Source organism: Somniosus microcephalus, chromosome 3 (genome assembly GCF_052327205.1).
Source record: "Somniosus microcephalus isolate GS21.2 chromosome 3, FLI_Smic_1.0, whole genome shotgun sequence".
NCBI lineage: Eukaryota > Metazoa > Chordata > Chondrichthyes > Squaliformes > Somniosidae > Somniosus > Somniosus microcephalus.
In genome coordinates, this window is record NC_140989.1 from 175,423,732 (window position 1) to 175,451,545 (window position 27,814).

The 27,814-nt window shown below is 52.6% G+C and overlaps 1 protein-coding gene across 3 annotated transcripts in view; it reads right to left on the reverse strand.

Moving 5' to 3' along the window:
• LOC147121593 (ribosome-binding protein 1-like) overlaps window positions 1-27,814 on the reverse strand; it is a 241,499-nt gene that overhangs the window by 181,327 nt on the left and 32,358 nt on the right. For all 3 annotated transcript variants that reach the window (XM_085981956.1, XM_085981957.1, XM_085981955.1), the window contains exons 6-9: window positions 25,724-25,874; window positions 24,141-24,328; window positions 23,140-23,177; window positions 12,179-12,269 (exon numbers count right to left, since the gene is read on the reverse strand). In XM_085981956.1, coding sequence (XP_085838082.1) covers window positions 12,179-12,269; window positions 23,140-23,177; window positions 24,141-24,328; window positions 25,724-25,874 — 468 coding nt within the window. The remainder of the gene's footprint in view (window positions 1-12,178; window positions 12,270-23,139; window positions 23,178-24,140; window positions 24,329-25,723; window positions 25,875-27,814) is intronic.

Genomic DNA, 27,814 nt, shown 5'->3' on the forward strand with positions numbered 1-27,814 from the left:
CGAGAGAGAGAGAGGGGAAACATCGAGAGAGAGAGAGGGGAAACATCGAGAGAGAGAGAGAGGGGAAACATCGAGAGAGACCGAGGGGAAACATCGAGAGAGAGAGAGAGGAAACATCGAGAGAGAGGGGAAATTGGATGACCTGTCAAAATTGAGATTAGTCCTGGGAGAAGGAGACAGACCATACCTTGGGGCCAAATATGTAACAACATGTCACAACCTGAGGACTGTTTAAAAGTAAGACTGTTTAAAATTAATATTGTTAAAAGTAATATTGTATGTACCCAACAAATGTCAAATCGATTGACACCTACAGAATGTTGGAAAACTGTACCTTTTTGCTATGTAAGCTTTGGCAATATGGTTCTCTGTAAACTTTCATGCCAATAAAGCATTTGAATTGGAATTGGAATTGGAATTGGAAACATCGAGAGAGAGAGAGGAAACATCGAGAGAGACCGAGGGGAAACATCGAGAGAGAGAGAGAGAGGGGAAACATCGAGAGACTGAGGGGAAACATCGAGAGAGAGAGGGGAAACATCGAGAGAGAGAGAGGGGAAACATCGAGAGAGAGGGGAAACATCGAGAGAGAGAAGAAAAAGCCCGAAGAGCCCTATATGCAATAAAAAGAAAATTCTACAACATCCAAATCCCAATCAAAATCTGGCTCAAAATATTTGACAGCATAATCCTGCCCATTGCACTGTACGGTAGTGAAGTATGGGGCCCGCTAAATCACCAAAGCTACACTAAATGGGAAAAACACACAATAGAAGCCCTACATGCAGAATTCTGCCGAAGCATCCTTCGCACCCAAAGAAAAACGCCAACAAATGCATGCAGAGCCGAACTAGGCAGATACCCACTGATAATAAACATCCAAAAACGAGCACTAATCTTCCTAAATCACCTCAAATCTAGCTCCCCAGACACCCTTCATTTCAAAGCCTTTCAGACCCAAGAGCTAAACCCAGAAAAGAGTCCCCTGAGTCAGCTGCTACTGAAACTAAGTACTCAGCCGGACCCTGACCAGCCCCAGACCAACACAGCCGTCCAAACACGAATCCGAGTGAACCAAATCATTAAAAAATGCAAAGAAACCTACCTGGAACATTGGAACAAAATAACCGAAAGCCAAAGCAGATTAGAATGTTACCGGGCCCTAAAAAGAGAATATAAACTGGCAGACTACCTCACGACCATCAGAGACACAAAACAGAGACAGACCCTCACCAGGTACAGACTAAGCGACCTCCAACTGGAAATTGAAAAAGGCAGATACAAGAAATCCTGGCAGCCTAGAGAGAATAGAATATGCGATCAATGTCTGGCCGGTGAGGTTGAAACAGAGATGCATTTCCTCCTAAAATGCGAAAAATTCAACACATCAAGAAACATATTATTCAACAAGCTAAGCCAAACAACCCCAGATTTCAAGGAATTGGATGACCTGTCAAAATTGAGATTAGTCCTAGGAGAAGGAGACAGACCATACCTTGGGGCCAAATATGTAACAACATGTCACAACCTGAGGACTGTTTAAAATTAAGACTGTTTAAAATTAATATTGAACGTACCAAATGAAGTACAAAGACTGTTTAAAATTAATATTGTTTAAAAGTAATATTGTATGTACCCAACAAATGTCAAATCGATTGACACCTACAGAATGTTGGAAAACTGTACCTTTTTGCTATGTAAGCTTTGGCAATATGGTTCTCTGTAAACTTTCATGCCAATAAAGCATTTGAATTGGAATTGGAATTGGAGAGAGGAAACATCGAGAGAGAGAGAGGGGAAACATCGAGAGAGAGAGAGAGGAAACATCGAGAGAGAGAGAGGGGAAACATCGAGAGAGAGAGAGGGGAAACATCGAGAGAGAGAGAGGAAACATCGAGAGAGAGGGGAAACATCGAGAGAGACTGAGGGGAAACATCGAGAGAGAGAGGGGAAACATCGAGAGAGAAAGAGGAAACATCGAGAGAGACTGAGGGGAAACATAGAGAGAGACCGAGGGGAAACATCAAGAGAGAGAGAGAGGGGAAACATCGAGAGAGAGAGGGGAAACATAGAGAGAGACCGAGGGGAAACATCAAGAGAGAGGGGAAACATCGAGAGAGAGAGGGGAAACATCGAGAGAGACCGAGGGGAAACATCAAGAGAGAGAGAGGGGAAACATCGAGAGAGAGAGAGGGGAAACATCGAGAGAGAAAGAGGGGAAAGATCGAGAGAGACCGAGGGGAAACATCGAGAGAGAGAGAGAGAGAGGGGAAACATTGAGAGAGAAAGAGGGGAAACATCGAGAGAGAAAGAGGGGAAACATCGAGAGAGAAAGAGGGGAAACATCGAGAGAGAGGGGAAACATCGAGAGTGTAATGTATATACCTTTATAAGTGGGGGGACTATGTTTTACAGCTCATGTGTACTACAGTACCGGCAGTGACCACACCTGTATACAACACTGAGTAGTAATCTGTACAGATCAGTTGCAGTTTGAGCCACGTTGAGTAAACACCTGTTGTACCGTTCTCAGCAGTCCGTTTCTTATTATACACGGACGTAACATTGGCGACGAGGCAGGTTCGAACCTACCTGCAACTCTGCATCACCTCCCAGGGATTCGTTCTTGGACATCAGTGGATTGGAGGTCAAAGCCAGAGACTCGGGCGTCGACCACAGGCAACCGCCCAGTCATCCAGCAGAGACTCGAGAATTGCGGGGGAGGCTGTCGAGAGCCAGGCTTGGCTTTCCAGTCGAGGTGGTCCAGCGAAACGGGCTGGCAGCAGGTAGTGCGCAGACCCTTCCCGGACGGCGGCAGGCTGGAGCCCGACCGAGCGGCACAGCAAAGGGCCGAGTAGCGTCGACGGGGAGAGAGAGAGAGAGGGCAGAGCGCACAGGGCGCAGCTGGTGTTCAGGGGCCGAGCAGCGTCGGAGAGAGGGAGAGAGAAGCGCGCGAAACCTACAGGGCGCTGCCATTGCCACGAGAACCGCCGGGTGCGGCGTCGGCAGCAGCGGGGGAGGAAGGAAAGCACGGGAGACGCCATTTTAAGCCATTGGGAGATGCCATTTTAAAGCACACCCAAAATGCCGAAGAGTGGCAGTATCACCGCATTTGACAATGAAGTCGAAGATTGGACTACATATGTCGAACGAATAGAGGTGTACTGCAAGGCAAATGAGGTGTTAGATGACAAGAAAGCGTCGGTATTGTTAAATTTAATGGGTGCAAAGACGTATGGTTTATTACGAAATCTAGTAACCCCAACGAAGCCAATGGAAAAGAGTTTTGAAGACATAGTAACGATACTAACGGACCATCATCAAAGACCCTACCCACCCCAGCCACAGTCTGTTCGCCCTCCTGCCATCTGGGAGATGCTACAGATGCATTCGCACCCAAACGACCAGATTTAAGAACAGCTTCTTTCCCAGGGCTGTCATCCTACTGAACTCCACAAATAAACTCTAAAGCCTGCACATCTGCCAATGCACTTTATTATGTTTATGTTAATGTATTACAAGCCAAATGAATGTTGAATGTTTAAATGTCTTAATCTAAATGTACACTCTCGGGAGCCGCAAGCCTACATTTCGTTGTACTGCACTTGTGCACTAACAATGACAATAAAGTTGATTATGATTATGATTATGATTTAAACCCCACACCGCTGCTGATAGCAGAAAGATTCAAGTTTCACAAACGGAACCAGCATAAGGATGAAAGCAATGCTGATTATTTAACAGAACTGCGCAAACTATCGAAACACTGCCAGTTTGGAGCAGGAATACACAATGAATGGAAAGACCCTAGGCAAGACGGAGGGTCAGAGGGATCTGGGTGTGCAAGTACACAGATCCCTGAAGGCGGCGGAACAGGTGGATAAGGTGGTAAAAAAGGCATATGGGATACTTGCCTTCATTAGCCGAGGCATTGAATATAAGAGCAAGGAGGTTATGATGGAGCTGTATAAAACACTGGTTAGGCCACAGCTGGAATATTGTGTGCAGTTCTGGTCGCCACACTACAGGAAGGATGTGATCGCGTTAGAGAGGGTGCAGAGGAGGTTCACCAGGATGTTACCAGGGCTGGAGCGCTTCAGCTATGAAGAGAGACTGGGCAGGTTGGGTTTGTTTTCCTTGGAGCTGAGGAGGCTGAGGGGGGACATGATTGAGGTGTACAAAATTATGAGGGGCATAGATAGGATGGATGCTGAGGAGCTTTTTCCCTTAGTAGAGGGGTCGATAACTAGGGGGCATAGATTCAAGGTAAAGGGCGGGAGGTTTAGAGGGGATTTGAGAAAGAACTTTTTCACCCAGAGGGTGGTTGGAGTCTGGAACTCACTGCCTGAAAGGGTTGTGGAGGCAGAAACCCTCACAACATTTAAGAAGCATTTGGATGTGCACTTGAAATGCCATAGCATACAAGGCTACGGGCCAAATGCTGGAATATGGGATTAGATTAGACAGGGCTTGATGGCCGGCGCGGACACGATGGGCCGAAGGGCCTCTATCCGTGCTGTATTACTCTATGACTCTATGACTCTATGACTGGCAGATACCTTAAGGGACAAGTTTGTGTGTGGGCTTCAAAGTGAAGGAACCCAGAAATGGCTTTTATCTGAAAAGGACCTTACGCTGGAAAAGGCTTTCAGCATTGCGGTATCATATGAAGCAGCAGCACGGGGCGCTGCAGAGATACAACAGAGACCGCAAGAATATGGCACAAACGAAATGTCATATGGAACAGAGAAGTGCTATCGCTGCAGCAGAACAACACACGACCAGAATGATTGCTGGTTCAAAGACAGTGTGCAGGCAGTGTGGAAAAGTAGGACACATAGCACGAGTCTGCAGGTCGGGAAAGAAAACCAGCAATAAGAAACCGACCAAAGGGAAGTATAAGAAGGTACATAAGATAACGGAGAATAGTTCAGACGAACAAAAGAGTGATAACGACTCCGAAAGCAGGGAACTGAGTTGTCTGAAACTACATAATGTGATCATAACGGAGGATCACCGAGCCATTTGGGTCACTCTCAAGATAGCAGGAGTCCAGGTAAAGATGGAATTGGACACAGGATCAGCTCTAACAGTCATAAACCGACGGGACTACGAGCGGCTATTCTCACACATGCCCTTGAGAGACACAAAAATTATTTTGAAGACGTACACGGGGCAAAAAGTCTACCCCAAAGGAAAAATAAGGGTGACCGTTATATATAACTGTAAGGAAACACCAAAACTAGACCTGTATGTATTGCAAGATGGAGGACCACCATTACTGGGACGTGAATGGATCCGGAAAATACAACTGGATTGGCATTCCATACAGGCACTGACTGTGGCTGACAAAAAGGATGACCACGTCATACCTGGGCGACTGTCAAAGATCCTAACTGACGCAAAAGAAGTGTTCCAGCAAGGACTCGGAACACTAAAAGGCATGACAGCGATGATTAAAATTGAAGAAAACGCAAGCCCAAAACTTTTTAAGGCCAGACCGGTACCTTATGCGATCCGCCCAGCCGTCGAAGCAGAGCTGGAGAGTCTGGAACGTTCAGGTGTACTGTCCAAGGTAGACTGGAGCGAGTGGGCTACACCCATCGTCCCTGTGATGAAAAAGTCGTTGAGCAGCATGCCTGGGGAACCAAGGAAGGTTCGCATCTGTGGGGACTTTAAGGTAACAGTGAACCCGGTCCTTCACACCGTACAATATCCACTTCCGCGGATTGAAGATATTTTCGCCTCGCTATCTGGAGGGAAACGCTTCACTAAGATTGATCTGGCCCAGGCGTATCTGCAAATGGAGGTAGAAGAAGCATCAAAAAAATACCTCACAATCAACACCCATAAAGGTCTCTACCAATACAACCGGCTGGTATTCGGGGTAGCATCAGCTCCAGCTATTTGGCAGAGGGCAATGGAACAAGTCCTGCAAGGGATCCCAGGGACCCAGTGTTATTTGGACGACATCCTGGTCACGGGCGAAAATGACAGTGATCACCTTGCCAACCTGGAGCAGGTGCTCACTAGATTGCAGGAATATGGGCTCCGAGCTAACCACCCCAAATGCGAGTTTTTTAGAAAACAGATCTTGTATTGTGGCCACGTTATCGATAAAGAGGGGTTACATAAGTCCCCAGAGAAGATTGAGGCAGTAGTCAAGGCTCCAGCACCGGAAAATGTGTCACAACTGAGGTCGTTCCTCGGGCTGGTAAACTACTACCATAAGTTCTTGCCAAATTTGTCTACAATACTACACCCACTGAACACCCTACTGCAAACTGGGGTGCCATGGAAGTGGAATGACGAATGTAGACGAGCTTTCCAGAAGAGCAAAACACTAATCACATCGAAAGAGGTATTGGCCCATTACAACCCGGCATTACCAATTCGGTTGGCATGTGATGCGTCACCCTACGGCATTGGAGCGGTGCTGTCGCACAAATTCTCACACGGCTCAGAGAGGCCAATAGCCTTTGCGTCACGATCACTAACCTCAGCCGAGCGTAACTACGCCCAGATTGACAGGGAGGCACTCAGCCTAGTGTGGGGAGTGAAAAAGTTCAATCATTATCTGCACGGGCAGAAATTCACCTTGCTGACTGATCACCAGCCTCTTGTCTCCATTTTTAATCCGAAGAAGGGCGTTCCGGTGATGACTGCGCAACGACTACAAAGATGGTCACTTTTTCTAGGGGCGCACCACTATGAGATGGAATATAAGGGCACGAAACAGCATGGAAATGCTGATGGGCTATCACGTTTGCCACTGCCTACTGCGGAGGAAGCACCAGCAGTGGATCCTGTCGAAATATTCCATTCGACTATCGTTGAATACCTACCGGTAACTAACGCTTGTATCGAAAATGAAACCCGAAATGACCTGACACTGTCTTGGGTATATGATTTGACGGTGAAGGGATGGCCAGCACATGGCGACTCACTGTTGCCAGCATTCTCGACAAGGAGAGAACAGCTGTCAGTGTGCCTGGGGACCTTGATGTGTGGATCCCGAGTGGTAATTCCACCCAAGTTAAGGGATAGAGTGCTCAATGAGCTTCATGAGGGTCATCTAGGAGGGGTAAAAATGAAAAGCCTAGCCAGGGCTTATGTGTGGTGGCCGGGAATCGATAAACAAATCGAGGACCTGACCAAGAGCTGCTCAGGATGCCAGAAAGTCCAAAATGCACCACCACAGGCCCCTCTACACCCATGGGAGTGGCCCTCATCTCCATGGCAACGGGTGCATATTGATTTTGCTGGTCCATTCATGGACTCAATGTTTTTAATAGCCGTGGATGCGCACTCGAAATGGCCTGAGGTCATCAAAATGTCCTCCACCACCACGGAGAAAACTATTGCAGTCCTACGGACCATTTTTGCCAGGAATGGCTTGCCAGAACAGATTTGCTCTGACAACGGACCACAGTTTGTGTCTGAAGAGTTCCAGAGGTTCTTGAAAAAGAATGGGGTAAGGCATTACACATCCGCCCCGTATCATCCAGCCACAAATGGATTGGCTGAGAGGTTCGTACAAACCTTTAAGAAGGCAATAAAGGCTATGTACAATGACAACATTCCGCTGCAGCACAAGGTGGACAATTTCCTGTTCGCCTACCGGAATGCGACACATGCAGTCACCAACCAGGCCCCAGCCATGATGTTCTTTAACCGAAGGTTAAGATCTCGCCTGGATTTGCTCAGACCAAACGTACGAAGAGATGTTGAGAGTAAGCAATTCCAGCACATCCATGAGAAGCCAACAAGGAGCTTCAATGTAGGGCAACCAGTCTTGGCCCGCGACTACTGAACAGAAAAATGGCAGCCAGGAACGATATTGTAGTGTATGTACCTTGAAGAAGGAACTATATTCTGCAGCCCCTGTATACTGCAGTACCAGTAGTGACCACCCCTGTATATAAGCCTGTGTAGTAACTTTGTATAGTAGTTCCAGTTTTGTCTCCATTCAGTAAACACCTGTTATAACCAACTTCTGCAGTCCGTGTCTCAATTACACACGGACATTACAGATATGCACACGGCAGGGCCCACTAATGTACACAGTGGACGTTGGGGAGAGCATCGTGAGACGCCATGCTGACCAGATCCTCGAGTCACAGGAACAAGTCAACCCCATGCCTCGCCCATACGTACCTGGTGATGAACCCGCCGTACAGGTCGCATCTACCCCAGAAACAGTAGCATCGGAAGCTGATGAACCAACCGATGACAGGGGGCCAGAATCGCCTCCGCGCCAAGAGCAAGACACTCGGAAAAGGCGCTATCCAGAAAGGATCAGGAAGCCTCCCCAAAGACTGAATGTATAAATAGACTATTTTCAGCTAATGTTGCATGTTAAAAGCGTTAATTGTAATTAGTTTGATATTTAATTGTTAAATGAGTGTTATGGTACTGTTAATCTAAAAGGGGAGGAATTGTAATGTATATACCTTTAAGGGGGGGAACTATCTTTTACAGCTCATGTATACTGCAGTACCGGCAGTGACCACACCTGTATATAACACTGAGTAGTAATCTGTACAGATCAGTTCCAGTGTGAGCCACGTTGAGTAAACACCTGTTGTACCGTTCTCCGCAGTCTGTTTCTTATTATACACGGACGTAACAGAGAGAGAAAGAGGGGAAACATCGAGAGAGACCGAGGGGAAACATCGAGAAAGAGAGAGAGGGGAAACATCGAGAGAGACCGAGGGGAAACATCGAGAGAGAGAGAGGGGAAACATCGAGAGAGACCGAGGGGAAACATCAAGAAAGAGAGAGAGGGGAAACATCGAGAGAGACCGAGGGGAAACATCGAGAAAGAGAGAGAGGGGAAACATCGAGAGAGAGAGAGGGGAAACATCGAGAGAGACCGAGGGGAAACATCGAGAAAGAGAGAGGGGGGAAACATCGAGAGAGAGAGAGAGAGAGAGAGAGAGAGGAAACATCGAGAGAGAGAGAGGGGAAACATCAAGAGAGAGAGAGGAAACATCGAGAGAGAGGGGAAACATCGAGAAAGAGAGGGGAAACATCGAGAGAGACCGAGGGGAAACATTGAGAGAGGGGAAACATCGAGAGAGAGAGAGGGGAAACATCGCGAGAGAGACCGAGGGGAAACATCGAGAGTGAGAGGGGAAACATCGAGAGAGAGAGAGAGGAAACATCGAGAGAGGAAACATCGAGAGAAAGAGAGGAAACATCGAGAGAGACCGAGGGGAAACATCGCGAGAGAGAGGGGAAACATCGAGAGAGGGGAAACATCGAGAGAGAGAGAGAGGAAACATCGAGAGAGAGAGAGGGGAAACATCGAGAGAGACCGAGGGGAAACATCGAGAGAGAGAGAGAGAGGAAACATCGAGAGAGACCGAGGGGAAACATCGAGAGAAAGAGAGGAAACATCGAGAGAGAGAGAGGGGAAACATCGCGAGAGAGAGGGGAAACATCGAGAGAGAGAGGGGAAACATCGAGAGAGAGAGAGAGGAAACATCGAGAGAGACCGAGGGGAAACATCGAGAGAAAGAGAGGAAACATCGAGAGAGAGAGAGGGGAAACATCGCGAGAGAGAGGGGAAACATCGAGAGAGAGAGGGGAAACATCGAGAGAGAGAGAGGGGAAACATCGAGAGAGAGAGAGGGGAAACATCGAGAGAAAGAGAGGAAACATCGAGAGAGACCGAGGGGAAACATCGAGAGAGACCGAGGGGAAACATCGAGAGAAAGAGAGGAAACATCGAGAGAGAGAGAGAGGGGAAACATCGAGAGAGAGGGGAAACATCGAGAGAGAGAGAGGGGAAACATCGAGAGAAAGAGAGGGGAAACATCGAGAGAAAGAGAGGGAACATCGAGAGAGAGAGAGGGGAAACATCGAGAGAGAGGAGAAACATTGAGAGAGGGTAAACATCGAGAGAGAGAGAGGGGAAACATCGAGAGAGAGGGGAAACATCGAGAGAGACCGAGGGGAAACATCGAGAGAGAGAGAGAGAGGAAACATCGAGAGAGAGAGAGGAAACATCGAGAGAGAGAGAGGAAACATCGAGAGAGAGAGAGAGAGGAAACATCGAGAGAGAGAGAGAGGAAACATCGAGAGAGAGGGGAAACATCGAGAGAGAGGGGAAACATCGAGAGAGAGAGAGAGGAAACATCGAGGGAGAGAGAGGGGAAACATCGAGAGAGAGAGAGGGGAAACATCGAGAGAGAGAGAGGGGAAACATCGAGAGAGAGAGAGGAAACATCGAGAGAGAGAGAGGGGAAACATCGAGAGAGAGGGGAAGCATCGAGAGAGACCGAGGGGAAACATCGAAAGAGACCGAGGGAAACATCGAGAGAGAGAGAGGGGAAACATCGAGAGAGAGAGAGAGGAAACATCGAGAGAGAGAGAGGGGAAACATCGAGAGAGAGAGAGGGGAAACATCGAGAGAGAGAGAGGGGAAACATCGAGAGAGAGAGAGAGGGGAAACATCGAGAGAGAGAGGAAACATCGAGAGAGGGGGGAAACATCGAGAGAGAGAGGGGAAACATCGAGAGAGAGAGAGGGGAAACATCGAGAGAGAGAGAGGGGAAACATCGAGAGAGAGAGAGAGAGGAAACATCGAGAGAGAGAGAGGGGAAACATTGAGAGAGAGAGAGGGGAAACATTGAGAGAGAGAGAGGGGAAACATTGAGAGAGAGGGGAAACATCAAGAGAGAGAGAGGGGAAACATCGAGAGAGAGAGGGGAAACATCGAGAGAGAGGGGAAACATCGAGAGAGAGAGAGAGGAAACATCGAGAGAGAGAGGGGAAACATCGAGAGAGAGAGAGGGGAAACATTGAGAGAGAGAGAGGGGAAACATCAAGAGAGAGAGAGGGGAAACATCGAGAGAGAGAGGGGAAACATCGAGAGAGAGAGAGGGGAAACATCGAGAGAGAGGGGGAACATTGAGAGAGACCGAGGGGAAACATCGAGAGAGAGAGAGGGGAAACATCGAGAGAGACTGAGGAAGCAGTTTATTTATTTAATTTTATTAATTAATTAATTAAATTTATTTAATTATAAGTTGTGAGTTCCTCACGATGCTCTCCCAGTGCGGCCACCCTGTAGCCAGAGATTATTCTAGAAGCCTGGGTAGAAATATCAATGTAATTACTGTAGAAATTACTTTTTTTACATTATTGCTTGTTCATTTTATGTGCTGTCTTTTTTTAATGTCTCTATTTATTTTATGTCTGCTTTATTTATATTTATTTAATAAAGTATGTATGCGTGTATATGTCGGTATGTGTTGTTTTGTGATGGCGCCGATGAAGATGGCTGCCGTCCTTGCACGCTCCGTGCGTACCAGGCAGCTAAGTGTTCTTGCTGCTTGGTGCTCTCGGCTCGTCAAGAAAAAAGCATTTCACTGACTAGACTACACTTCTTGTATTTAGTTATGTGATAAATAAAATTGAAATTGAAATTGAAAAGACTCAGTGTTCGGACTGCAGCCTGCTGAGCTAAAGCTCATGCCTATCTGGATATGCCCTTTCAGTAAGGGCTGTATATAGTGGCACCACAAGTCCCGGCCAGAATGGAGCTGATTGGATAATTCTCCCGTCAATCACGCCTAGAGAGCGCACTGCTGTGAGTGACTGGGATTCATTTTATGCACATATATATTATGTAACTGTCGTAGTTTCGGTCATGAGCTCTGTTTTCTGTAGTTTGTAGCGGTTCTGTTTAAATAGACTCTGTTTGCTGCAAGTCCTGCCGTAAGCCCCGCCCACCTCCACCTCATTGGCTGACACAGTGGTTTCAATACTCACTCCATTAAGTAAATCGAGAACAAGCAAAAAACATGAGAAGGTACTTTTTATGAAACTGCACTCTTAGTGCGGAGCCTTGCCCAGTGGAAGTGCGTATCGGGACTCTGAGCGCAAAGATCAGTCACACGGGATCATCTTCTCCGGGACTCACTGACCTCTGCACCAGGATCCCAATACTTGCTTCTTCGGGCAAAGCTCCACATCGAGAGCGGTTTCATTGAAGCTATCTTCAGGTCCAGGCACGGCCCGCAGTAAAGGACACACCGAGCACTGGTGCTGCATGGATAGAGCCACCCACACCTAAAACACAGCCTTCTGCCCGCTCGAATATTTAGGCAGCCGTAGTTAAAACACTTCCCGCGAACCATAACTGAAACACGAGCTGTAAAACACTCACATTGTTTTTGTTCTCCTGCTGTTCAATTGTTTCTTTGAGCTGCAGCATCTCCTGTTCCAGGGCGGTAATCTGAGCATCTTTGTCCCTCAGCCTAAAGACAGAAGAATGATTATAAGGAGACTGGTAATCACAGAACCAGGCAGCAACACACACGTATCTGCACGCACACGCACACAATACAATACAATACAAATCGCTTTATTGGCATGATAAGGTACATCTTATGTTGCCAAAGCATCAAAATACATTTATGGTTGAACACATAAACGCGGTTCCATTCATACAGTGTATAAACAGGTATATCCCTGAGTTTATAAATATATTTTCGCCTTGTTTATATATACTCTTGTCTTAGTTTACTGGTTGTCCCTCTGTTCATGGCAAGCTGTAACACACACTCCCTCGCACGCACAGACTCACTCGCACATGCTCACTCACTCGCACACTCTCTCTCGCACACACCCTCGCTCACACACACACTCTCTCTCACACACACCCTCGCTCACACACACCCTCGCTCACACACACATTCTCTCACACACCCTCGCTCACACACACCCTCGCTCACACACACACTCTCTCTCACACACACACTCTCACACACACACCCTCGCTCACACACACACCCTCGCTCACACACACACTCTCTCTCACACACCCCCTCGCTCAAACACGCACCCTCGTTCACACACGCACCCTCGCTCACTCGCACCCTCGCTCAGACGCGCCCTCGCTCACACGTGCCCTCGCTCACTCGCAGCCTCGCTCCCCTCGCTCACTCGCACCCTCGCTCACTCGCACCCTCGCTCACACACACCCTCGCTCCCCTCGCTCACACACACCCTTCCTCACCTGCACCCTCGCTCACTCGCACCCTCGCTCACTCGCACCCTCGCTCACTCACACCCTCGCTCCCCTCGCTCACACACACCATCGCTCCCCTCGCTCACACACACCCTCGCTCACCTCGCTCACACACACCCTCGCTCACCTCGCTCACACACACCCTCGCTCACCTCGCTCACACACGCGGCCTCGCTCACACACGCACCCTCGCTCACACACGCACCCTCGCTCAAACACGCAATCTCGCTCACACACACCCTCGCTCACACACACACCCTCGCTCTCACACACACACCCTCGCTCTCACACACACACCCTCGCTCTCACACACACCCTCGCTCTCACACACACACCCTCGCTCTCACACACACACCCTCGCTCTCACACACACACCCTCGCTCTCACACACACACCCTCGCTCTCACACACACACCCTCGCTCTCACACACACACCCTCGCTCTCACACACACCCTCGCTCACACACACACCCTCGCTCTCACACACACCCTCGCTCACACACACACACCCTCGCTCTCACACACACACCCTCGCTCACACACACCCCCTCGCTCTCACACACACCCTCGCTCACACACACACACTCACGCTCTCACACACACACCCTCGCTCTCACACACACCCTCGCTCTCACACACACACCCTCGCTCACACACACACACCCTCGCTCACACACACCCACCCTCGCTCACACACACACACCCTCGCTCACACACACACACCCTCGCTCTCACACACACACCCTCGCTCACACACACACCCTCGCTCACACACACACACACCCTCGCTCTCACACACACACCCTCGCTCTCACACACACCCTCGCTCACACACACACACCCTCGCTCACACACACACACCCTCGCTCACACACACCCTCGCTCTCACACACACACCCCCTCGCTCTCACACACCCCCTCGCTCTCACACACCCCCTCGCTCTCACACACACACCCTCGCTCTCACACACACACCCTCGCTCACACACACACCCTCGCTCTCACACACACCCTCGCTCTCACACACACACCCCCTCGCTCTCACACACACCCCCTCGCTCTCACACACACACCCTCGCTCACACACACACCCTCGCTCTCACACACCCCCTCGCTCTCACACACACACCCTCGCTCTCACACACACACCCTCGCTCTCACACACACACACCCTCGCTCACACACACACCCTCGCTCTCACACACACACCCTCGCTCTCACACACACACCCTCGCTCACACACCCTCGCTCTCACACACACACCCTCGCTCTCACACACACACCCTCGCTCTCACACACACCCTCGCTCTGACACACACACCCTCGCTCTCACACACACACCCTCGCTCTCACACACACACCCTCGCTCACACACACACACCCTCGCTCACACACACACCCTCGCTCTCACACACACACCCTCGCTCTCACACACACACCCTCGCTCTCACACACACCCCCTCGCTCTCACACACACCCCCTCGCTCACACACACACCCCCTCGCTCTCACACACACCCCCTCGCTCACACACACACCCTCGCTCTCACACACACACCCCCTCGCTCACACACACACCCTCGCTCTCACACACACACCCTCGCTCTCACACACACACGCTCGCTCTCACACACCCCCTCGCTCACACACACACACACCCTCGCTCACACACACACACCCACCCTCGCTCTCACACACACCCCCTCGCTCACACACACACACCCTCGCTCACACAAACACACCCTCTCTCACACACACGCACCCTCGCTCACACACACGCACCCTCGCTCACACACACGCACCCTCGCTCACACACACGCACCCTCGCTCTCACACACGCACCCTCCCTCACACGCACCCTCGCTCACACACACACCCTCGCTCACACACACACCCTCGCTCACACACACACCCTCGCTCACACACACACCCTCGCTCACACACACACCCTCGCTCTCACACACACCCTCGCTCTCACACACACACCCTCGCTCTCACACACACCCTCGCTCTCACACACACCCTCGCTCTCACACACACCCTCGCTCTCGCACACACACCCTCGCTCTCGCACACACACCCTCGCTCTCACACACACCCTCGCTCACACACACACACCCTCGCTCTCACACACACCCCCTCGCTCTCACACACACCCCCTCGCTCTCACACACACACCCTCGCTCACACACACACACCCTCGCTCACACACACACACACCCTCGCTCACACACACACACACCCTCGCTCACACACACACACACCCTCGCTCACACACACCCTCGCTCACACACACCCTCGCTCACACACACACCCTCGCTCACACACACACCCTCGCTCACACACACACCCTCGCTCACACACACACACCCTCGCTCACACACACACACCCTCGCTCACACACACCCTCGCTCTCACACACACACCCCCTCGCTCTCACACACACCCCCTCGCTCTCACACACACACCCTCGCTCTCACACACACACCCTCGCTCACACACACACCCTCGCTCTCACACACACACACCCTCGCTCTCACACACACCCCCTCGCTCTCACACACACACCCTCGCTCACACACACCCCCTCGCTCTCACACACACACCCTCGCTCTCACACACACACCTTCGCTCTCACACACACACACCCTCGCTCTCACACACACACCCTCGCTCTCACACACACACCCTCGCTCTCACACACACACCCTCGCTCTCACACCCTCGCTCTCACACACACACCCTCGCTCTCACACACACACCCTCGCTCTGACACACACCCTCGCTCTGACACACACACCCTCGCTCTCACACACACCCTCGCTCTCACACACACACCCCTCGCTCTCACACACACACACACACACTCGCTCACACACCCTCGCTCACACACACACACCCTCGCTCTCACACACACCCTCGCTCTCACACACACACACACACTCGCTCACACACACCCTCGCTCACACACACACACCCTCGCTCTCACACACACACACTCGCTCACACTCTCACACACACACACACACTCGCTCACACACACACCCTCGCTCACACACACACACCCTCGCTCTCACACACACACCCTCGCTCACACACACCCCCTCGCTCTCACACACACACCCTCGCTCACACACACACACTCACGCTCTCACACACACACCCTCGCTCTCACACACACCCTCGCTCACACACACACCCTCGCTCTCACACACACACCCTCGCTCACACACACACACCCTCGCTCACACACACACACCCTCGCTCACACACACACACCCTCGCTCACACACACACACCCTCGCTCACACACACACACCCTCGCTCTCACACACACACCCTCGCTCACACACACACACCCTCGCTCTCACACACACCCTCGCTCACACACACACACACCCTCGCTCTCACACACACACCCTCGCTCTCACACACACACCCTCGCTCACACACACACACCCTCGCTCACACACACACACCCTCGCTCTCACACACACACCCCTCGCTCTCACACACCCCCTCGCTCTCACACACCCCCTCGCTCTCACACACACACCCTCGCTCTCACACACACACCCTCGCTCACACACACACACCCTCGCTCTCACACACACACCCCCTCGCTCTCACACACACCCCCTCGCTCTCACACACACACCCTCGCTCACACACACACCCTCGCTCTCACACACCCCCTCGCTCTCACACACACCCTCGCTCTCACACACACACCCTCGCTCTCACACACACACACCCTCGCTCACACACACACCCTCGCTCTCACACACACACCCTCGCTCTCACACACACACCCTCGCTCTCACACACACACCCTCGCTCACACACCCTCGCTCTCACACACACACCCTCGCTCTCACACACACCCTCGCTCTGACACACACACCCTCGCTCTCACACACACACCCTCGCTCTCACACACACACCCTCGCTCACACACACACCCTCGCTCTCACACACACACCCTCGCTCTCACACACACCCCCTCGCTCTCACACACACCCCCTCGCTCACACACACACCCCCTCGCTCTCACACACACTCGCTCACACACACACCCTCGCTCTCACACACACACCCCCTCGCTCACACACACACCCTCGCTCTCACACACACACCCTCGCTCTCACACACACACGCTCGCTCTCACACACACCCCCTCGCTCACACACACACACACCCTCGCTCACACACACACACCCTCGCTCACACACACACCCTCGCTCTCACACACACCCCCTCGCTCACACACACACCCTCGCTCACACACACACCCTCGCTCACACACACACCCTCGCTCACACACACACCCTCGCTCACACACACACCCTCGCTCACACACACACCCTCGCTCACACACACACCCTCGCTCTCACACACACCCTCGCTCTCACACACACACCCTCGCTCTCACACACACCCTCGCTCTCACACACACCCTCGCTCTCACACACACCCTCGCTCTCACACACACCCTCGCTCTCACACACACCCTCGCTCTCGCACACACACCCTCGCTCTCGCACACACACCCTCGCTCTCACACACACCCTCGCTCACACACACACACCCTCGCTCTCACACACACCCCCTCGCTCTCACACACACCCCCTCGCTCTCACACACACACCCTCGCTCACACACACACACCCTCGCTCACACACACACACACCCTCGCTCACACACACACACACCCTCGCTCACACACACCCTCGCTCACACACACCCTCGCTCACACACACACCCTCGCTCACACACACACCCTCGCTCACACACACACCCTCGCTCACACACACACCCTCGCTCACACACACACCCTCGCTCACACACACACCCTCGCTCACACACACACACCCTCGCTCACACACACACACCCTCGCTCACACACACCCTCGCTCTCACACACACACCCCCTCGCTCTCACACACACCCCCTCGCTCTCACACACACACCCTCGCTCTCACACACACACCCTCGCTCTCACACACACACCCTCGCTCTCACACACACACCCTCGCTCACACACACACCCTCGCTCTCACACACACACCCCCTCGCTCTCACACACACACCCTCGCTCACACACACCCCCTCGCTCTCACACACACACCCTCGCTCTCACACACACACCTTCGCTCTCACACACACACACCCTCGCTCTCACACACACACCCTCGCTCTCACACACACACCCTCGCTCTCACACACACACCCTCGCTCTCACACACACACCCTCGCTCTCACACACACACCCTCGCTCTCACACACACCCTCGCTCTGACACACACACCCTCGCTCTCACACACACACCCTCGCTCTCACACACACACCCTCGCTCTCACACACACACACACACACTCGCTCACACACCCTCGCTCACACACACACACCCTCGCTCTCACACACACCCTCGCTCTCACACACACACACACACTCGCTCACACACACCCTCGCTCACACACACACACCCTCGCTCTCACACACACACACTCGCTCACACTCTCACACACACACACACACTCGCTCACACACACACTCGCTCACACACTCGCTCACACACACACACCCTCGCTCACACACACCCTCGCTCACACACACACACCCTCGCTCTCACACACACACCCCCTCGCTCTCACACACACCCCCTCGCTCTCTCACACACCCTCGCTCTCACACACACACCCTCGCTCTCACACACACACCCTCGCTCTCACACACACACCCTCGCTCTCACACACACCCTCGCTCTCACACACACACACCCTCGCTCACACACACACACCCTCGCTCTCACACACACCCTCGCTCTCACACACACCCTCGCTCTCACACACACCCCCTCGTCACACACACCCCCTCGCTCTCACACCCCCTCGCTCTCACACACACACCCTCGCTCACACACACACCCTCGCTCACACACACACACACCCTCGCTCACACACACACACCCTCGCTCACACACACACCCTCGCTCTCACACACACACCCTCACACACACGCACCCTCGCTCTCACACACACACCCTCGCTCACACACACACCCTCGCTCACACACACACCCTCGCACACACACACACCCTCGCACACACACACCCTCGCTCACACACACGCACCCTCGCTCTCACACACACACCCTCGCTCACACACACACCCTCGCTCACACACACCCTCGCTCACACACACCCTCGCTCACACACACACGCCCTCGCTCTCACACACACGCCCTCGCTCTCACACACACGCCCTCGCTCACACACACACGCCCTCGCTCACACACACACGCCCTCGCTCACACACACACGCCCTCGCTCACACACACACCCTCGCTCACACACACACCCCCTCGCTCTCACACACACACACCCTCGCTCTCACACACCCCCTCGCTCACACACACACCCTCGCTCTCACACACACACCCTCGCTCTCACACACACCCTCGCTCTCACACACACCCTCGCTCTCACACACACCCCCTCGCTCACACACACACACACCCTCGCTCACACACACACACCCTCGCTCACACACACACCCTCGCTCACACACACCCTCGCTCACACACACACACCCTCGCTCTCACACACACCCCCTCGCTCACACACACACCCTCGCTCACACACACACACACCCTCGCTCACACACACCCTCACACTCGCTCACACACCCTCGCTCACACACACCCTCGCTCACACACACACCCTCGCTCACACACACACCCCCTCGCTCTCACACACACCCCCTCGCTCTCACACACACACCCTCGCTCTCACACACACACCCTCGCTCTCACACACACACACACACTCGCTCACACACCCTCGCTCACACACACACACCCTCGCTCTCACACACACCCTCGCTCTCACACACACACACACACACTCGCTCACACACCCTCGCTCACACACACACACCCTCGCTCTCACACACACACACTCGCTCACACACACTCTCACACACACACACACACACACACTCGCTCACACACACTCGCTCACACACACCCTCGCTCACACACACACACCCTCGCTCTCACACACACACACCCTCGCTCACACACACCCTCGCTCTCACACACACACCCTCGCTCTCACACACACACCCTCGCTCTCACACACACACCCTCGCTCTCACACACACACACCCTCGCTCACACACACACCCTCGCTCACACACACACACCCTCGCTCACACACACACACCCTCGCTCACACACACACACCCTCGCTCTCTCACACACCCCCTCGCTCTCACACACACACCCTCGCTCTCACACACACACCCTCGCTCTCACACACACACACACACTCGCTCACACACCCTCGCTCACACACACACACCCTCGCTCTCACACACACCCTCGCTCTCACACACACTCGCTCACACACCCTCGCTCACACACACACACCCTCGCTCTCACACACACACACTCGCTCACACACACTCTCACACACACACACACACACACTCGCTCACACACACACTCGCTCACACACACTCGCTCACACACACACACCCTCGCTCACACACACCCTCGCTCACACACACACACCCTCGCTCACACACACCCCCTCGCTCTCACACACACCCTCGCTCTCACACACACACCCTCGCTCTCACACACACACCCTCGCTCTCACACACACACCCTCGCTCTCACACACACACACCCTCGCTCACACACACACCCTCGCTCACACACACACCCTCGCTCACACACACACACCCTCGCTCACACACACACACCCTCGCTCACACACACACACCCTCGCTCACACACACACACCCTCGCTCACACACACACACCCTCGCTCTCACACACACCCTCGCTCTCACACACACACCCTCGCTCACACACACACCCTCGCTCACACACACACACCCTCGCTCACACACACACACCCTCGCTCTCACACACACACCCTCGCTCTCACACACACACCCTCGCTCTCACACACACACCCTCGCTCTCACACACACACACCCTCGCTCACACACACACCCTCGCTCACACACACACACCCTCGCTCACACACACACCCTCGCTCACACACACACACCCTCGCTCACACACACACACCCTCGCTCTCACACACACCCTCGCTCTCACACACACCCTCGCTCTCACACACACCCTCGCTCTCACACACACCCCCTCGCTCACACACACACCCTCGCTCTCACACACCCCCTCGCTCTCACACACACACCCTCGCTCTCACACACACACCCTCGCTCTCACACACACACCCTCGCTCTCACACACACACCCTCGCTCTCACACACACCCTCGCTCTCACACACACCCTCGCTCTCACACACACACCCTCGCTCTCACACACACACCCTCGCTCACACACACACCCTCGCTCACACACACACACCCTCGCTCTCACACACACCCCCTCGCTCACACACACACCCCCTCGCTCACACACACACACTCGCTCACACACACACCCTCGCTCACACACACACACACCCTCGCTCACACACACCCTCACACTCGCTCACACACCCTCGCTCACACACACCCTCGCTCACACACACACCCTCGCTCACACACACACCCCCTCGCTCTCACACACACCCCCTCGCTCTCACACACACACCCTCGCTCTCACACACACACCCTCGCTCTCACACACACACCCTCGCTCTCACACACACACACACACTCGCTCACACACCCTCGCTCACACACACACACCCTCGCTCTCACACACACCCTCGCTCTCACACACACACACACACACTCGCTCACACACCCTCGCTCACACACACACACCCTCGCTCTCACACACACACACTCGCTCACACACACACACCCTCGCTCTCACACACACACCCTCGCTCTCACACACACACCCTCGCTCTCACACACACACCCTCGCTCTCACACACACCCTCGCTCTCACACACACCCTCGCTCTCACACACACACCCTCGCTCTCACACACACACCCTCGCTCACACACACACCCTCGCTCACACACACACACCCTCGCTCTCACACACACCCCCTCGCTCACACACACACCCCCTCGCTCACACACACACACTCGCTCACACACACACCCTCGCTCACACACACACACACCCTCGCTCACACACACCCTCACACTCGCTCACACACCCTCGCTCACACACACCCTCGCTCACACACACACCCTCGCTCACACACACACCCCCTCGCTCTCACACACACCCCCTCGCTCTCACACACACACCCTCGCTCTCACACACACACCCTCGCTCTCACACACACACCCTCGCTCTCACACACACACACACACTCGCTCACACACCCTCGCTCACACACACACACCCTCGCTCTCACACACACCCTCGCTCTCACACACACACACACACACTCGCTCACACACCCTCGCTCACACACACACACCCTCGCTCTCACACACACACACTCGCTCACACACACACACACACACACACTCGCTCACACACACTCGCTCACACACACTCGCTCACACACACCCTCGCTCTCACACACACCCTCGCTCTCACACACACCCTCGCTCTCACACACACCCTCGCTCTCACACACACACCCTCGCTCACACACACACACCCTCGCTCTCACACACACACCCTCGCTCTCACACACACACACACACACTCGCTCACACACACCCTCGCTCACACACACCCTCGCTCACACACACCCTCGCTCACACACACACCCCCTCGCTCTCACACACACACCCTCGCTCACACACACACACCCTCGCTCTCACACACACACCCTCGCTCACACACACCCTCGCTCACACACACACACACACACACACTCGCTCACACACACCCTCGTTCACACACACACCCTCGCTCACACACACACACCCTCGCTCTCACACACACACACTCGCTCACACACACCCTCGCTCACACGCACCCTCGCTCACACACACACACCCTTGCTCACACACACCCTCGCTCTCACACACACACACCCTCGCTCACACACACACACACACACCCTCGCTCACACACACCCTCGCTCACACACACACATGCAATCAGTCACTCGCATGCTTTTGAAACAGTACCTTACCTGTTCCCCAGCTGTTCTAGTTCTACTTTTTGTGTGGCCTGGAAAGTTCAAAGAAATTGAAGCAGGTTTAGGTACAATCATTTTGCTAAATAGATCCTTTCACAAGCCTCCCTTTCAGCCGGCACAGCCCCATGTATTAAGGTGGAAGTTGATATGGTGTTGAAGTCATTTTTCAGAACAGACTGAGTTTTGGGTTAACTTGCCGCTGCCACTGGTGCAATTCCCCAGTCCAAGCTATTCCCATTATTTCAATGCAATCCTCCCTTTCTTCACTTTCACCCCTTCTCTCAGCATTTTGGACACAAGTCATTTTCCGGACCTTGGCCTGCTGTGGGCCAACAGCCACGATGAGAAAATCGTCAACCGCCCACAAAACAGGCTTTATTTCTTTTTTATTTTAAGAGGGAAAATTAAGATGAAAAAAGAAACCAGCTTGGATGAGTTAAAAAAACAGGACAGCGTGAGCTATTGGGCACACACTCCCAGCATGCATCTCAGAGAGAGAGAGTCAGGGGCGGAGGCCTTAGAGGAGGCCTCCGTCTCTTGCTCCAGGGACTTGAGCACATAATCTAGGCTGACACTCCAGTGCAGTGCTGAGGGAGCGCTGCACTGTCGGAGGTGCCGTCTTTCGGATGAGACGTTAAACTGAAGCCCTGTCTTCTGCTCTCTCAGGTGGATGTAAAAGATCCTACAGCACTATTTTGAAGAGGAGCAGGGGAGTTCTCCCTGGTATCCAACTTTTTTCCCTTACGCAACATCACTAAAGGCGATTATCTGGTCACTATCACATTGCTGTTTGTGGGCGCTTGCTGTGCACAATTTGGCTGCCGGGTTTCCTACATTACAACAGTGACTACACTTCAAAAGTACTTCATTGGCTGTAAAGCACTTGGGGATGTCCTGAGGTCGTGAAAGGCGCTATAGAAATGCAAGTTTTTTCTTTCCTTAACTTTCAAAAAAGTTAGCTGCAGGGTAAGATCTGTCGGTGGTGGGCACCTCACCTGAACTGTATGTTCTTTCTCCATCTCTTTATTCTGACCAGCCTCAAGCAGCGCCTCGATTGACTTGATTCTCTCCTCCAGCCGTCCTTTCTCAGACACGGCCTCCGTCAGCTGAGCGCGCAGCTCCTCCAGCTCCTCCGCTTTGCTCTTCAGCTCAGCCTCTGCCGACACCATTTTAGCCTGAAGATCTGCAGCCAAATAGAGCAGGGAAAAGTGTCACATTAACGTACTTTACGTCGCGCGAGACCGTTGTTCAAACGCTTCGTTCAAACACGCACAAAACATTCAACATCCACAGAAAACCAAAGGAAGCTGAGGGCCGGCCTGAGGGATGAATGGTCCAACTCTGTGTTGCCAGCCACTGGTTGGAAAATCCCGTGTCGTGCATTCCCGAGTCCCTGATCGGTGCCCAGTGGGCAAAGGGAAAACCGGAATATTATCCCTAAAGAACAAACTTAAAATTTAAACTGAATATCTCACCCCTTTCCACACCACCAGAACCTCATGGTCTGTGAGCAACTCTCTCTTGTTGCTCCTAACTATGGTGTCAGCCGTTAGTCTCGCCTCGGAGTCAGAAGGTTGTGGGTTCAAGTCCCACTCCCGGGACTTGAGCCCACAAAGCTAGGCTGACAACTGCCCACAAAACAGGCTTTATTTCTTTTTTATTTTAAGAGGGAAAATTAGGATGAAAAAAGAAACCAGCTTGGATGAGTTAAAAAAACAGGACAGCGTGAGCTATTGGGCACACACTCCTAGCACGCATCTCAGAGAGAGAGAGTCAGGGGCAGAGGCCTTAGAGGAGGCCTCCTTCTCTTGCTCCAGGGACTTGAGCACAACAATCTAGGCTGACACTCCAGTGCAGTGCTGAGGGTGTGCTGCACTGTCGGAGGTGCCGTCTCGGGTGGATGTAAAAGATCTCATGGCACTATTTTGAAGATGAGCAGGGTAGTTATCCCCGGTGTCCTGGCCAATAGTTAGCCCTCAATCAACAACACTAAGAAAATGATTAGCTGGTCATTAACACCTACTTGGATCCTACTCTTCTGTTGACGTTATCCACGCATAACGTTGACCTATCCTCATAATTTAACCCTTTTAGCCCCGATACAATTCTGGTGAATAGTGCTGTACCCCCACCAAGGCCGACACATCTTTCCTGAGTTGCGGTGCCCAAAACTGATCGCAGTGCTCCAGATGGGATCTGAGCGAGATTCCGTACAACTGAAGCATCACTTCCTCCCCTTTGTATTCCAACCCGCAATGAGATAAAGGCCCACAATCAGCCACGGAATCACAGAGGTAAGCTGCAAGACTGCTGTGCTTGTGATCTCCCCGAGCTACCAGCTGCACACTGATGGAAAAGTGTTGGGAATCTCCCAGCTGGCTGCGAGGCGGGTAGTTTGGGGGAGACTGCAGATGGAACAGTCAGCTGTGAATTCCGTTAGATGCGAGAATTTTTTTAATTTTTTTATGAGGGATGAATTGGTTTCCATCGAGATGTCTGATTAAGCGGCTTCCACCGCATCTCCCACAAAACGATTCCCCCTGAACTGAACCCTCCTGCTCACGATCTACAGACTCACCGGTGAAGCTATTGAGAGTGGAGCGCTGTTCCCCTCTCATTTTCTCGGTTTCTGTGAGCAGGCCAGAATAGCTGCTCTGGGACTTGCGAAGCTCCTCACTGACATCATCAAGTCGTTTCTGTAACGTGCTCTCCGTTTCCTGCTGACTCGACTGCAAGAGAGCGCAAAGGTAAATCAAGAGCAACAGTTTCAGTAAACTGGGAGAGTGATCAGTGCCATTGCTAGCAGACGCTGGTACAGGCAAGGCTAAGGCACAGGAACAGGAGCAGGCCATTCAGCCCCTTCAGTCTGTTCCACCATTCGATTAGATCATGGCTGATCTGTATCTCAACTCCACTTACCCACCTTGGCTCCGTATCCCTTAATACCCTCACCCAACAAAAATCTATCGATCTCCGTTTGAAATTTTGAGGCAGAGAATTCCAGATTTCCACTACCCTTTCTGTGTCGGGTTGCCAACCCTGCTTTGATGTATTCCTGGAGATTTAATCATGTGACATTTGCTCACATGGCAGTCGATCATGTAGCATCACTCGTGATGCTTAATCACATGACATTTGAACATGCGACATTTGCCCACAATACAGAGCAAGTTATGAAATTAATAAATAAAACCAAAACCAAACCTAATTCAGCTCACTGACTCCCACACCCCATCGCTGAAGCCCAGTGAGGCCCAGTCCTCAGGGAGACGTACTAAAGCTGCCTGACTCCCATAATAAACACATTATACAACAACAGACATCACAGGCCGACATAAACTCTCCCTCCCCAGTTTGTGTTTCTCTCTCTCCCCAGTTTGTGTTTCTCTCTCTCTTTCTCCCCAGTTTGTGTTTCTCTCTCTCCCTCCCCAGTTTGTGTTTCTCTCTCTCCCCAGTTTGTGTTTCTCTCTCTCTCTCTCCCCAGTTTGTGTTTCTCTCTCTCTCTCCCCAGTTTGTGTTTCTCTCTCTCCCTCCCCAGTTTGTGTTTCTCTCTCTCTCTCCCTCCCCAGTTTGTGTTTCTCTCTCTCTCTCCCCAGTTTGTGTTTCTCTCTCTCTCTCCCCAGTTTGTGTTTCTCTCTCTCCCTCCCCAGTTTGTGTTTCTCTCTCTCCCTCTCCCCGTTTGTGTTTCTCTCTCTCCCTCCCCAGTTTGTGTTTCTCTCTCTCTCCCCAGTTTGTTTCTCTCTCTCTCTCTCCGTTTGTGTTTCTCTCTCTCCCTCCCCAGTTTGTGTTTCTCTCTCTCCCCAGTTTGTGTTTCTCTCTCTCTCTCGCCCCAGTTTGTGTTTCTCTCTCTCTCTCCCCAGTTTGTGTTTCTCTCTCTCTCCCCAGTTTGTGTTTCTCTCTCTCTCTCCCCAGTTTGTGTTTCTCTCTCTCTCTCCCCAGTTTGTGTTTCTCTCTCTCCCTCCCCAGTTTGTTTCTCTCTCTCCCTCCCCAGTTTGTGTTTCTCTCTCTCTCCCCAGTTTGTTTCTCTCTCTCTCTCCCCAGTTTGTTTCTCTCTCTCCCCAGTTTGTGTTTCTCTCTCTCCCCAGTTTGTGTTTCTCTCTCTCTCTCCCCAGTTTGTGTTTCTCTCTCTCTCTCCCCAGTTTGTGTTTCTCTCTCTCCCTCCCCAGTTTGTGTTTCTCTCTCTCTCCCTCCCCAGTTTGTGTTTCTCTCTCTCCCCAGTTTGTGTTTCTCTCTCTCTCCCCAGTTTGTGTTTCTCTCTCTCTCCCTCCCCAGTTTGTTTCTCTCTCTCTCCCTCCCCAGTTTGTGTTTCTCTCTCCCTCCCCAGTTTGTGTTTCTCTCTCTCTCTCTCTCTCTCCCCAGTTTGTGTTTCTCTCTCTCCCTCCCCAGTTTGTGTTTCTCTCTCTCCCTCCCCAGTTTGTGTTTCTCTCTCTCTCCCCAGTTTGTGTTTCTCTCTCTCTCTCTCCCCAGTTTGTTTCTCTCCCTCCCCAGTTTGTTTCTCTCTCTCTCCCGTTTGTGTTTCTCTCTCTCTCTCCCCAGTTTGTGTTTCTCTCTCTCTCTCTCCCCAGTTTGTGTTTCTCTCTCTCTCTCTCTCCCCAGTTTGTTTCTCTCTCTCTCCCTCCCCAGTTTGCATTTCTCTCTCTCTCCCTAGTTTGTGTTTCTCTCTCTCCCC